Genomic DNA, 14099 nt, shown 5'->3' with positions numbered 1-14099 from the left:
CGCCAGGATGGAGAAAGGCTGTAAACGTACAAATCTACCACCAGTACCAATAAGCAGAAACCTAAACCGAAGGGGCTACCACAAACTGAGGAGAAGATAGGAAGGCACCCTAATCAAGGACCAGGACGGCTCAGGCGACGCATGAGCAGGCTGGAGGTGAAACAAAAACATGAGAAAGCGTACGAAATGGGGCAGATCTGACGTCCACCCCGAACGCAAGCAGGAGCGGCCCCACCAGTGACGCACACAACGAGGCGACAGTAAGAAACATCAAATAACTGTAGTCCTGAAAACCCAAGAAAGGACAAGATAAACTGATCCGAAAGAGAAGACAACATTCAAAGAGCAAGAAAAAGTGCATAGAAACATCAGGAACGTCATACTATCGCCAAGACGAAGCTCGCAGGTGGAACACCGTCAACAAAGCCACCTGAACACCATAGAGATGGTGATACCCACGTCAAAAAACCACACGCGAAGAGCCGAGGAGAAGGCCGAACCAGTCACGTACAGGACCGATCCGACCTGCCGAAAGAGGCGAGCCACGGGAAAACGCTCCGGGTTCGGACACCTATCAAGCAGCGTCTGAAAATAAAGCTGGGCCGGCCACCAAGGAACCATAAGGACTGCTCTCATGGGAATGGGCTGCAATCGAGCCAGAACCCGAAGCAACAGCTGGACCGGGAGAAGAGGAACAGGTACCCCCATCTCGACCAGTCCTGCCGAAAAGCAGCCACTATGAACGCCTCGCAGGTGGGTAAGGGCGCCACATAAAATGGGCGATGCCTAGACCACGCCGACTCGAAGACGTCCATGGCCAGGAGTCCATACGTCCGGTAGAGCCAACAAAACGAGTTGGCGACGACTGGCCAATCCGCGAACAGAGGAATGAACCGAGACAGCTGTCCGCCAGGACGCAGGACCCACCCCGGACATGAACCTCACGGTTAGCCAAACCCCGAGAATCCAGCAAACAAGCCACTCTAAGGAACCAACCCCAAAGGTCAACACCTAAGAGAAACCCTGTGGTTCCGGCAAGAACCGCCAGAGAACAGTCCGAATGGAGCTGAATGGTAGAACACTGAGTGACCCAAACCCACCAAAGCGCAAACCAGACAGCCACGAACTCCCGAACCGTGTTGTGAGCCCAACGGACGGACAGACTCCACCATCCCCGGCCGACCTGGTGAGTACTGGTCACAAAGCCCCAGCCAAGAGATGACCCGTCCATGAACACATCGAGTGAAGGCTCGGGGAGGTGCCAAACCACGGAACCCCAAAAACTCCAAAGAGGAAGCTGGTGACACAGCACCAACACAAGATCCCCAGAGGAACGAACCCAACGATTGCAAGAGGCGGAAGGGGAGTCTCCGAAGGAAACAAACAGACGCCGAAGCCAAACCCGACCCCGCGAGCAGACCAGCACGTCAAAGTTCAGACTTCTGCACAACTACTTGAGCAACCGCTGAGCAACCCGGGACCCCCTCATGAACAGCCGAAGGCGGGACCACAGCCGCAGTAACACTTCTGGAGGAAAAGACAAGGAGTGCCCAATAGCCCTAAACAAGGCCCAGGTCTGAACCTGGGACGGAAACAGATGGAAATGCCTCCAGATCACCCGGAAACCAAACCCGGCGATCTGGAAAGAACCACACCCCTGGCGAGCAGACAAGCGGACCGACTGGGAGCCCACACCAGCCAGTCGTCGAGGTAGGCCAGACACCGAATCTCAAGCAGACTCAAACAGGGCACCAAGATCCGGTAAAAATGCAAAAATACTCCAAGTGGCAATTACAAAATAGGTGAGGCAACAAAAGCGGCAAGCCTGAAGCCCCACCACCAACTGTGCCAGTCCCGGAAAACTGTAGAGGAACATGCCAAGAATTGACCTGGAGGTCCAGGTCCACCATTCAGGCACCAGGCCCCAACAGAAGCTGGACAGGAGACAACAGTCCTCCGAGGAGGGCATAGAATCCAGGATGCAGACTGAAGAAGTCCAGAAGAACCGCAGATTCGAAAGGCCCATGTCTGCAAAGAGCAGACAGGAACCCCAGAAGGATCTTGAGGTTATCTTGAGATGATTTCGGGGCTTTTAGTGTCCCCGCGGCCCGGTCCTCGACCAGGCCTCCACCCCCAGGAAGCAGCCCGTGACAGCTGACTAACACCCAGGTACCTATTTTACTGCTAGGTAACAGGGGCATAGGGTGAAAGAAACTCTGCCCATTGTTTCTCGCCGGCGCCTGGGATCGAACCCAGGATCACAGGATCACAAGTCCCGTGTGCTGTCCGCTCGGCCGACCAGCTCCCCCAACACATAGGGAATGGGGTGGATCGACCATGTCCAACGCACCCACTAAGATGACATGACGAAGCGCAGGGGAAGAAGCCCACCCCCGCCAGCTCTGAATCCCCCCAAAGGGGGAGAAGCCGTCCACCGCCGCCACCAGAGGCCGGATGACAACCAAAAGCACCCACCAACAGCGGGACCATGCGAGAGTCAACAGAGCAAGCTGCTCCCCCAGTGCCTCGTCAACAGAGAAGAGAACAGAGCCCCTTTCGAAAGAAAAAGTACACATACACGTATATACATATTATGTATATACACATACAAATACATATACACATACACACAAGGTATGTTACACACACACGTGTATGCACACACACATGTGCACAAACTGGAAAAGGTGCAAAGACATGCTACAAAGTGGCTCCCAGAACTGAAGGGCAAGAGCTACGAGGAGAGGTTGGAAGCATTAAACATGCCAAAACTAGAAGACAGAAGAAAAAGAGGTGATATGATCACTACATACAAAATAGTAACAGGAATTGATAAAATCGACAGGGAAGATTTCCTGAGACCTGGCACTTCAAGAACAAGAGGTCATAGATTTAAACTAGCTAAACACAGATGCCGAAGAAATATAAGAAAATTCACCTTCGCAAATAGAGTGGTAGACGGTTGGAACAAGTTAAGTGAGAAGGTGGTGGAGGCCAAGACCGTCAGTAGTTTCAAAGCGTTATATGACAAAGAGTGCTGGGAAGACGGGACACCACGAGCGTAGCTCTCATCCTGTAACTACACTTAGGTAATTACACTTAGGTAATTACACACAGTGTACACCTGTACATGTGTACACACACCCATACACTTGAAAAGAAAATTACAAGCCGCCGACCAGTGGGCAGAGAGCACCACGCCGGCCAGGCAAAGAAGGCACAAAACTGCATCAAAAGGCCCACCTCGACAACAAAACCTCAAAGTCCCAGCACGACCACAACATGTGCCAAGACCCAAAAAGATCAGTCTACAAGCCAGGAAGACTCAAAAACTCCAGAAGGTAGAACCGGGTCACACACGAGGAAACAAAACCCCCTGAACCCACAAAAGGGGCCCAAGAGGAAGAAACCTCCGGAACGAAACCAAAGAACCCAAAGGAACCCGGAATCGAACCAGGGAGAGCCCAAACCACCACATTTGCCGGCGGAGAAACACCACAGAAAGGCAAAGCACAGCCCCAGACAGAACCCCCAGGGAAACGGTCATAACAGACCGAAAGCTGAGGAACAAGGTGTGGGAGCAGGCATAACAGCCAGGGACACTGAGCCCAAACCAAAGGGCCCAGACCCAAAACAGACAAAATGGGAAACCCGATGTAAAATCAACACCCGAACGTTCCCAGAGGAACAGGAAACGGGCAGAAAACACCAGAAAAGCAAAGAAACGACAACAGGAGAATAAAACCCCTGAAAAAAGGTTTAAACTCACCCAAGAAGCTTGCTCGCACACCCTGGTGCATGTAAACAAACCGCAACGCCGACCTGGTGGCCACGCTGGGAAGCCGGCAGACGAAAATGGCCGCCAGAACAGAGGGCTGTGACTGACGCTAAAGATACGAAAACACGCCAGCAAAAGTGGGAAGCAAGCAGACTGGATGGACGAAAAACTCCACCCAGAAGCAGAAAACCCAGGCAGGGGCAAACCGCCCCAGAACTGCTAGCAGGCATCCCCCACAGCCCCGGGAACCAGCCACAGAGGCCCCGGGGCAGAGCCGTCCTCCAAGCCCTCCGCCCTTAAAGAAAAGCAAGAGTCCATGGGAAAGGCAGCAAGAAAGGGCCGCTGGTAAGACCCAGAAGCCTTGGCAGGAGGAACAGGCTCGAAAACCTCCGTCCTCCAACCCAAACGGGGCAGTCGCCGAAAACCGCCCGAGTCTCGGCCCCAACTAAACCCCGCCCCCGACGCCGAAACCCGCAGACGGTCCGGAGCAGGGAACAGGGAGGGAAAGGCGCGAACAGCACCTAATCAAAACGGGGCGGCCTCGGGGCATCCGAGTGGGAAAGCAACCTAGCATGTTGCAGCAACCTAACCTAGCTTGCAACACGGATGCTGCTTGTACTCTGAACAGTAATAACATCAGGAGAGTACTGGAGAACAAGCAGAAAATATCTCTCGCAAGACTCTGGGTCAAGGTGTCAGTGACCCAACAGGCAACATGACGGAGGTAAAAGTGGCGACTGTCACCCGGAGACAAGGGCACAGCAACCAACGATCCCGTACAAGACGGGTTGGAACCCGGAAGACACATTCAATGGTCCACCGAGCCCAGACAGGGGTTTCCAGGGCCTGTAGGCTGATTGCTACGGGAAGCCCGGGCAAGGTGTTGCTAACTGGTTAAGAAACCCAAAAATAACAAGAAGGTAGAGGATAGCACTGAAAACCCCTGCGACGTGTACAATTACGGGGGCCTAGCAGAGGGCCGCCAAACACTACCAGTGGAACTATAGCCACACTGGGCAGACCCCCACCAGGCAATTGAAAATAAAAACAAAAGAAAAACCCCGCAAAAGTACACCGTCTCCAGAGGCAACAGGAATCGGTCGCAGCTTAGGTGGCAGGTCGTGCAACACCTTGATGCCCTAACCAGCACAATACCAGTCCCTACCCAGGGCCAAACAAGGGCCCCAAGCCCCAGCTGGCCCCAAGGGTGACGCAAATGCCGAGCAGCAAGAACCTCTACGGGAATGGTTCCCGAACGCCCCAGGAAAGATAACCCTGTTACACAAGGGCAGTACTCACAGGGCGCTTAGGGAAGTCAGCCACTAAGCTATGCAGCCCCGGCACTGATGAGGTACTCCTGGCCACCGCACAACACAACACACGGCAGTGAATGCCACACAAGGCAAACACCGCCTAGGAAACTGAGGCCAGAGAAGCGTCTATCTCGGATGACATTAGCTTCCGAACTGAAACTTGGCAGCCGGCGCTGTAGGTTCTGGGCTCCCCCCTCCCCCTTTTGGGGCGGGGAGGGCTGTGCGGACGATCTGCGCAGCAGTAAAGTGTGATGTTTGCTTGTTTGCTTGTTTCCTTGTGATTGTAGGGAGTTTCTACCTCTCTGTTTGGTCTTTTGTTTTAGTTTTTTACCATGTGGGGTTTGTTTTGTTATGCCTACCTTTCTGGGTGCCTAACCCCAGTCGATGGCAGATAAGGAAAACCCCCAACCACAAGAGGGTTTTCCAGGGCCATTGCTCCCTGAAACCTCTCTGAAGGGGCCAGGTTCTGGGGCTGGTCCCTGGTAGGTCTGAATTCCTTAGCTAATGTCCCGGTCTAATATAACATACATTAGCCCAATAAGCTCCAGGGAGCCGTAGAGCTCCCCACAGAAAAGTGGACGTGAGCGGTGTCCAAAGAGAGCAATAGTGTTAACAATATAATCACTAGTCTTGATTACAGTATTTAATATAAAATTGATTGCACTTGCATTAACTTTTAAATTACTGCAAAATTCTGCAATGTATGTATCAACTTTAAATAACTGCAAATTATTCATGTATATAATAAATAATTACTGTATAATAATTATGTACTGTATATAATGATTATTAATAATGAACAAATCCACAAGGGTCGTGACGAGGATTTGAATCTGCGTCCGAGAGCATCCCAGACACTGCCTTAATTGACTGAGCTACAACATGGTAAAAAGAGTTGAAACCAGAAGTTCTACTGAACTTACTTGGATCCTGCAGCCTCTCCAAGACACAAACCGAAGAGGCAGATAGGCCTATTGAGATAGCTCAAGTGCATGGGGAAGTTGTGTAAAACCCTGGTTTGTGTCTCAGAGAGGCTGCAGGATCCAAGTAAGTTCAGTAGAACTTCTGGTTTCAACTCTTTTACCATGTTATAGCTCAGTCGATTAAGGCAGCGTCTGGGATGTTCTCGGACATAGGTTCGAATCCTTGTCACGGACCTTGTGGATTTGTTCATTTGATGCATTATGCTATTGTGATTTCTGTGTGCAATTATTAATAATTATACTATAATATCTCAAGTCACTAGTTGTGATCATTAGTTTTAGAGTAACTGTTCACCTTGTAACACATAAATCATTGTGTCAGGGGACAGGCAGCCAGAGTGTATTTATACATGTTAGGCTTACATCAAGGCCACCCCCTCCCCTCCTACTCCGAGGTTGAATTACTGACCCTCCCCCAGGATGTAACCCCATAACAAGATATTGGCTGCTAGGTAAACAGGGGCAATAGGTGGTAGGAGAGGTGTACAACTATGTCTGCCCCGCCCCGGGATGCGAACCCAGAATTCTTGATTGTGAGTCAAGAACGAACTCGACTGTGCTACCAGGACATCTCAAGTCACTAGTTATGATCGTTAGTTTAGGTGTAACTGTTCTCTGTGTAACACACTCATAACCTACTTTATCAGCATTAACACTTGTCGAAAACATTGTGTTTGTTAGTAGCTTTGCCTCAATATGTAATTTTAAATGCCAAAATTTATAATAAAATAATCACTGTACATTTAGTTATGAAAAGACACATGGTACATATATATGGAAAATTGATAAATATAACATTTGATTAATGAGGTATAGTACTTACTGTCTCAGGCTTTTCCCATATGGTATTTGAGAAAATATGAGAATAAGCATTACGTTTCCTTCTCTCATAGCGCTTGGCCAACACGTCTTCACATTCACGGACTGTCAGTAGACCTGAGGCCACAAAAAATATAAACATGCAAATAAAGTTAACAATCATTGAATTGCTTCTGTTATTGAAAGACTGAAAATTAAAAGCAAAAAATTACAGAGGTAAAATTAGGGGTTTACTGATGCCACTCTACATGGTATATAATAAGCCACTGGAAACAGGAGGCTTACCAGAAATATAGACGACAACTAATGTTGTCCCAATATACAAAAAAGCCGACAGGCAAGAGGCACTGAACTACAGGCCAGTGTCCCTAACTTGTATACCATGCAAGGAGATGGCAAAGATCGTAAGGAAAAACTTAGTAACACATCTGGAGAGAAGGAACTTCGTGGCACACCATCAACATGGGTTCAGGGAGGGTAAATCATGCCGAACCGGTTTAATAGAATTCTACGACCAGGTGACAAAGATTGAGCAAGAAAGAGAAGGGTGGGTAGACTGTATTTTCTTGGACTTGCAGAAAGTCTTAAATACAGTACCCTATAAGAGGCTGGTGCCTAAGTTGGTGAAACAGGCAGGAGTAACTTGTAAGGAGCTGCAGTGGATTTGGGAGTACCTAAGCAATAGGAAGCAGAGAGTTACTGTGAGGGGTGAGTCCCACCGGGTTCTGTACTCTGACCAATCCTCTTTTTGAAATACGTATATATCTTCCAGAAGGTATAGACTCATTTCTCTCAATGTTTGCTAATGATGCTAAAATACTGAGAAAGATTAAGACAGAGAAAGACAACATGAGGCTACAAGATGATCTGGACAAACTGAAGGAATGGTCCGACAAATGGCTATTAGAGTTTAACTCGAGGAAATACAGTAATGAAGATAGTTATAGGGAGCAAGAGACCGGATACAATGTACCATTTGGGAGATGAAATCCTTCAAGAATCTGGGAGAGAAAAAGATCTGAGAGTTGATATCACACCAGACCTATCCCTAAAGTCTGACCCCACATCAAGATGATATCATCATCGGCATATGCTAAGTTGGCCAACATCAGAACAACCTTTAGAAACTTGTGTAAGGAATCATTTAGGACCTTATATACTACATATGTCAGACTGATCCTGGTATTTGCAGGTCCAGTGTGGAACCTGATGGCAGAGTGGACAGTGCTCAGAATTTGCAGTCCTGAGGTTCCGGGTTCAATCCCTGTCAGAGTCGGAAACAAATGGGCAGAGTTTCTTTTACCCTGATGCTCCTGTTCACCTAGCAGTAAATAGGTACCTGGGAGTTAGACAGGTGCTACAGGCTGCTTCCTGGGAATATGTAAAAAAAGGAGGCCTGGTCAAAGGATGCCAAGCCATGAAATCATTGCAAGATAACCTCTCAAGACAGCCCGTATCTAGTCAAGCACAAGACTATACTGGAGTAGGTGCAAAGGTATTCCACCAGACTGGTACCCTAGCTGAGGGGTATGAGCTATTAGCAGAGACTACAGGAACTGAGCTTCACATCACTGGAAAAAACCAGCATTGAATGTAATGAAACGCCATTTTCTGGGCGAGTCCCGGAGGCTTCCCGGAGCTCTGCGCAACCCCCCCCCCCTCCTCCGCAGGAGGGGGAAGGGGGAGCCCCAGACCATCCGCGCCGGCAATCCAACCGGCAGTTCTTAGGCTGGATATCACAATACACAAAGAAACACCGCCGACCTGAGGGAGGGAGGGAGGGAGGGTGGGAGGTATGCTGGGGAGCCTCCGGGACTCACCCAGAAAATGGCGTTTCATTACATTCAATGCTGGTTTTCTGGGGGGAGCCCCGTCGGCTCCCCAGAGCTACCTCACCACAGATAAGGAAAAGAGGGAAGGATCTGGGAGGCGCTGGAGCGGCTCCGACAGTGCCACCCAATATGAGGGGACAGTACACGGTACCAGACGACGGACATGGAACAACCCCGAAGGGAATGCCAAAATAACTCGGAGACCAAAGGACCCTTTGCAAAGATAGGATAACCGAAAGGACCTCCAGGTCCTTTCGGTTATCCTATCCTATCCTACACACCGCCGCCGAGATGAAGCACGTAGGTGGGAGATCAACAACGAAGCCACCAGTGCCCACACTAGCGACGAGAAACTAGAGACAAAACCCCGAGACGCGAAGACTCAAGGGGAATTATTAAGAATGGTAACAGAGTCCTAGAGACAACACCCCGAGACGTGAAGACTGAAGGGAAATTATTAAGGATGGTAACAGAGTCCCAAAATTATTAAGGATGGTAACAGAGTCCCAAAATTATTAAGGATGGTAACAGAGTCCATTTCATGTGGTCTCCATCTCATGTTGGCCTCCGAATGCATGATAGAGCTGATAAGTTAGCCAAAGAATCTGCCTTTAAAGGAGATGTTGAGTGTAATCTTGGATTGTCAATGAGCAATCTGAGAGCAGCAGTACACCGAGAACTTCAACAAGATCTTGTAGATCTGAGGCAAAGTGAAATCGACACCAGTAATTCCATCTATCATCATACTATCATGCAAGAGGAGCCACACATCTATGGTTCATCCAATAAAATCAGCATACTTCTAGATGTTGCTACTGCTCGGCTTAGACTCGGTTACAAGTATCTCTGGGAATTCTCATTATCTGCCGATGTAGATTTGACCAAATATAAACTGTGTCAACAAAATTATTCGCACACCCTCCGTCACTATGTGATGGAGTGCAAAAAGAGAATTCAGAGACAATTCTATAACCAATGTACCAACGATGTGTCAATATTTCATTCAAAATGATCTGCTACCAGAAATTTTAGCCAAATATCCCCAGTTTGCTAACTGTAGGTAGTAACTGAGTGATTGTAACCTATCCACCGTTGCCCACTGGATGGGGGGCGGTGTGCAGGACAAACATATCAATTGTGACACTAGCTCTCCACATATGTCAGTTGCTTAATTTAGAAACTGTACTTGTGGTCGATCTCGAACCCATTGTTGATGTGACTACTTATACTGAATTTTGTAACTAGCTCATCAAGATTGTAACTTGCTTTCTTTCTTTTTTTTTTTTTTGAGAGATATATACAAGAGTTGTTACATTCTTGTACAGCCACTAGTACACGTAGCGTTTCGGGCAGGTCCCTGGAATACGATCCACGCCGCGAAGAATCATTGTTACAACCAAGTACACATTTTACTGTTGAGTTAAACAGAGGCTACAGTTAAGGATTTGCGCCCAGTAAATCCTCCCCGGCCAGGATACGAACCCATGACAAAGCGCTCGCGGAACGCCAGGCGAGTGCCTTACCACTACACCACAGAGATGCTTAGCTAAATGAATTGTGGGGTTCAGTCCCTGAGCCCATTATGTGCCTCTGTAACCATTTCCACTACCGCCCAAATGATGGGTATGGGGTGCATAATAAATGAACTAAACTAAAACTCAAGGGGAAGAAGGAACCAGGGCTGGACCGATCAGCAAAAAGAGGCGGAGAAGGCCCACAGGACCGAAACCGAGGAAAGCAGCAGGTCTTGTCAAGGCAGGCAAAAACCAGAAGGAATGGCTGCCAGGGAAACCAGGAATCCAACCCCAGCGAGCCGAAAGGGAACCAACCTGGGCGAGCAGACACGCCCCGTCCGGAAGGAACCCCCTCCCAGGACCCTTGAAGGACCAACAAGGCCAAACCCCGAAGAGCCAGGGGCCCAGGCAAAGGCCAACGAGGAAAAGGAGCACCACGAACGAAAGCATGAGACGCAAAGCAAAACAGTGCCCCCGCAGCCCAAAGGAGCAGCGCAACCAGCTCCAGCAGGAAAAACCAATGTACTCATCCCCAAGGTATACAGGAGGGGAAACCACGCAGGATGTGAACCACAGGAGAAGCAAGGAAAAGTTCCAGAGATAAGAGAAGGAATAATTAACCAGGCACTAGAGGAATTTGAGATTACCACTGGAGATGTCAGGAAGCTTTTGCTAGAGTTGGATGTGACAAAGGTTATAGGCCCAGATGGAATATCACCATGAATACTAAAGGAAGGAGCAGAAGCACTGTGCCTGCCACTCTCCATGGTGTATAACAAATCACTGGTAACAGGTGTGAACTGCCAGAAATTTGGAAGGCGGCAAACGTAGTCCCGATATACAAGAAGGGGGATAGACATGAGGCACTGAACTAAAGGTCAGTGTCCCTAACTTGCATACCATGCAAGCTAATGGAGAAAATTGTGGGAAAAAACTAGTCGAACATCTAGAGCGAAGGAACTTTGTGTCACAACACCAACATGGTTTCAGGGATGGCAAGTCATGACTCACAGGATTAATTTAATTCTACGATCAAGCAACAAGAATCAGACAAGAAAGAGAGGGGTGGGCAGACTGCATATTTTTGGATTGCCAGAAAGCCTTTGACACAGTGCCACACCAGAGACTAGTGTGAAAGCTGGAGAAGCAGGCAGGAGTGAAAGGGAAGGTACTCCATTGGATAAGGGAGTACCTAAGTAACAGAAGGCAGCGAGTCACTGTGCGGGGTGAGGTCTCACATTGGCGAGACGTCACCAGTGGGGTCCCGCAGGGTTGTCCTTGGACCCATACTGTTTCTTATATATGTAAATGATCTTTCAGATGGTATAGAATCATTCCTCTCATTGTTTGCTGATGATGCAAAAATTATAAGGAGGATTAAGACGGAGGAAGACAGTATGAGACTACAAGATGACCTAGACAGACTGTATGAATGGTCTAACAAATAGCTACTAAAGTTCAACCCGAGTAAATGTAAGGTAATGAAACTAGCCAGTGGAAATAGGAGGCCAGACACAGGATACAGAATCGGAGATGAAGTTCTTCATGAAACGGACAGAGAGAAGGATCTAGGAGTTGATATCACACCAACCCTGTCTCCTGAAGCCCACATCAAAAGAATAACATCTGCGGCATATGCGAGGCTGGCTAGCATCAGAACTTCCTTCAGGAACCTGTGTAAGGAATCATTCAGAACCTTATATACCACTTATGTAAGACCTATCCAGGAGTATGCGGTCCCAGCATGGAGCCCATACCTTGTCAAGCACAAAGCGAAGCTTGAAAAAGTTCAGAGATATGCCACTAGGCTAGTCCCAGAACTGAGAGGCATGAGTTACGAAGAAAGGCTGCAAGAAATGCACCTCACGACGTTAGAAGAGAGAAGAGTAAGGGAAGACATGATCACTACCTACAAAATTCTCAGAGGAACTGACAGGGTAGATAAAGATAAACTGTTTAACATGGGTGGTACGCGAACAAGGGGACACAGGTGGAAACTGAGTACCCAAATGAGCCACAGGGACGTTAGAAAGAACTTTTTCAGCGTCAGAGTAGTTAACAGATGGAATGCATTAGGCAGTGATGTGGTGGAGGCTTACTCCATACACAGTTTCAAATGTAGAAATGAAAGAGCCCAGTAGGCTCAAGAATCTGTACATCAGTTAATTGACAGTTGAGAGGCGGGACCAAAGAGCCAGAGCTCAACCCCTGCAGGCACAATTAGGCGAGTACAGGAAAACAAAAAAACACGTTCCGGAAAAGGAACAAAGAAAAACCGGAGCCAGGACTGGAATCCCAGCTATCCATCCCAAGCAAAGGAACCAGAAGGGCAGGAGCTGTGGACTGGAAGTCCACCACCCTTTACAAACAGTGCAACACAGAAGCCTGCAGTGAGACACAAAGAAAACCAGCGTTGAATGTAATGAAACGCCATTTTCTGGGTGTGACCCGGAGGCTCCCCAGAGCTATTCCAGGCTGATATGCTAATGTCAGACTTTGGCATCAGTCATGTATATGGAGTTCTTAGGGCCTACCGGGGACCACGGCCAGAACCTGGCCCCCTTTAGAGAGGCAAGGGGAGCAATGGCCTATAGAAACCCCCCGTGTGGTTGGAAGCATTCTATGTCTGCCATCGACTGGGTCAAACATCCAGAAAGGTAAGCATTCCAAAACAAACCCCTATTCTGGTGAAAATTGCTACCAAAAGCCAAACTAGTGGATAGAACTCCCCAACAGAAAACAAGCAAACAAGTATGATGTCACATGTCACCGCGCCGCTGTCTGCGCAGCTCCCCCCCCTCCCCGGGAGCAGGAAGGGGGAGCCCCAGACCTCTCACGCCGGCTATCCACCCATCGGTTCTGAGGCTGGATGTCAAAGCACGCGAAAAACCACCGACAGGAGGGAGGGAGGGTTGCTGGGGAGCCTCTGGGTCACACCCAGAAAATGGAATTTCATTACATTCGATGCTGGTTTTCTGGGGGGAGCCCCATCGGCTCCCCGGAGCTAACTACCCACAGAGGAAGGTCAAAGGGACAGATCCGGGAGGCGAACACCACGCACCCCTCAACAGAAAGCGAGACAACTAGCTGCAACCGCCAACCCAAGGCGACACAGGCCCGAACGGGCCCGGGAACGACACGAGACAATGAGCAGCCAGGCCCCTGTATGACCGCCAAAATGCCCTATGCCTGAAGTCAGCAAGGACACGCCACCAAGACGGCAGCAAGAGCAGCGAATCTACAAACGCCACGGGCACAGGCAAAGAACACAGGCTGGCTAGCCACAATAACACGGTGGATGACCCAGGACAACTTCACCCGCGAACAGGGAAGAACGGAACCGGATCAACCCAAAGCGCGCCCAGGACACAGAAGCCGCAGCGCGAATATAACAGCGGAGGGCTGCAACTGAACACAAAACACTACGCACCCCCAGCCCGACAAACCAAGCATCAACAAACCAAGGATCCCCCTGGAATGCAGCAGCCTCACCCCCTGCCAGAAAAGAGGAAGACGGCTGCAACCAAACAAACCAAACTTCATGACCGAAGGAGAGCAAGAAGCTCAGCGACCCGAGCCTGAAAGGCAAATGCCAACAGGAAAAGAGCCGTCAAAACAAACCTGAACCGAAGGGGCCACCACCAACCGAGGAGAAGAAAGAGCACGCTGTCCAGAGACCAGGACGGCCCAAGCCGCGTAAGAACAGGCCGGAGTTGAAACAATGCACAAAACAGCTTACGAACGGCACAGGCGTAACACCAAGACCGAAAGCAAGCCAAAGTGGCTCTGTCAGCGCCGCACAAAACGAGGCAACAGTATGCGGCAAGTCAACGGCCCCCAACCCCCCACCAGAAAAGCCA

The 14099-nt window shown here is 49.3% G+C and overlaps 1 protein-coding gene across 1 annotated transcript in view; it reads right to left on the bottom strand.

Moving 5' to 3' along the window:
* The window catches only part of LOC123745437 (uncharacterized), a 350652-nt gene that overhangs the window by 168846 nt on the left and 167707 nt on the right, over positions 1-14099 (bottom strand). Inside the window, exon 6 of the mRNA XM_069300596.1 lies at positions 6898-7010. Within this exon, the coding sequence (XP_069156697.1) occupies positions 6898-7010 (113 nt within the window). The remainder of the gene's footprint in view (positions 1-6897; positions 7011-14099) is intronic.

The sequence above is a fragment of the Procambarus clarkii genome, chromosome 44, assembly GCF_040958095.1.
Source record: "Procambarus clarkii isolate CNS0578487 chromosome 44, FALCON_Pclarkii_2.0, whole genome shotgun sequence".
Taxonomy (NCBI): domain Eukaryota; kingdom Metazoa; phylum Arthropoda; class Malacostraca; order Decapoda; family Cambaridae; genus Procambarus; species Procambarus clarkii.
Note: the sequence above shows the minus strand (reverse complement) of the source record. Positions and strands in the feature narration are given on the sequence as shown.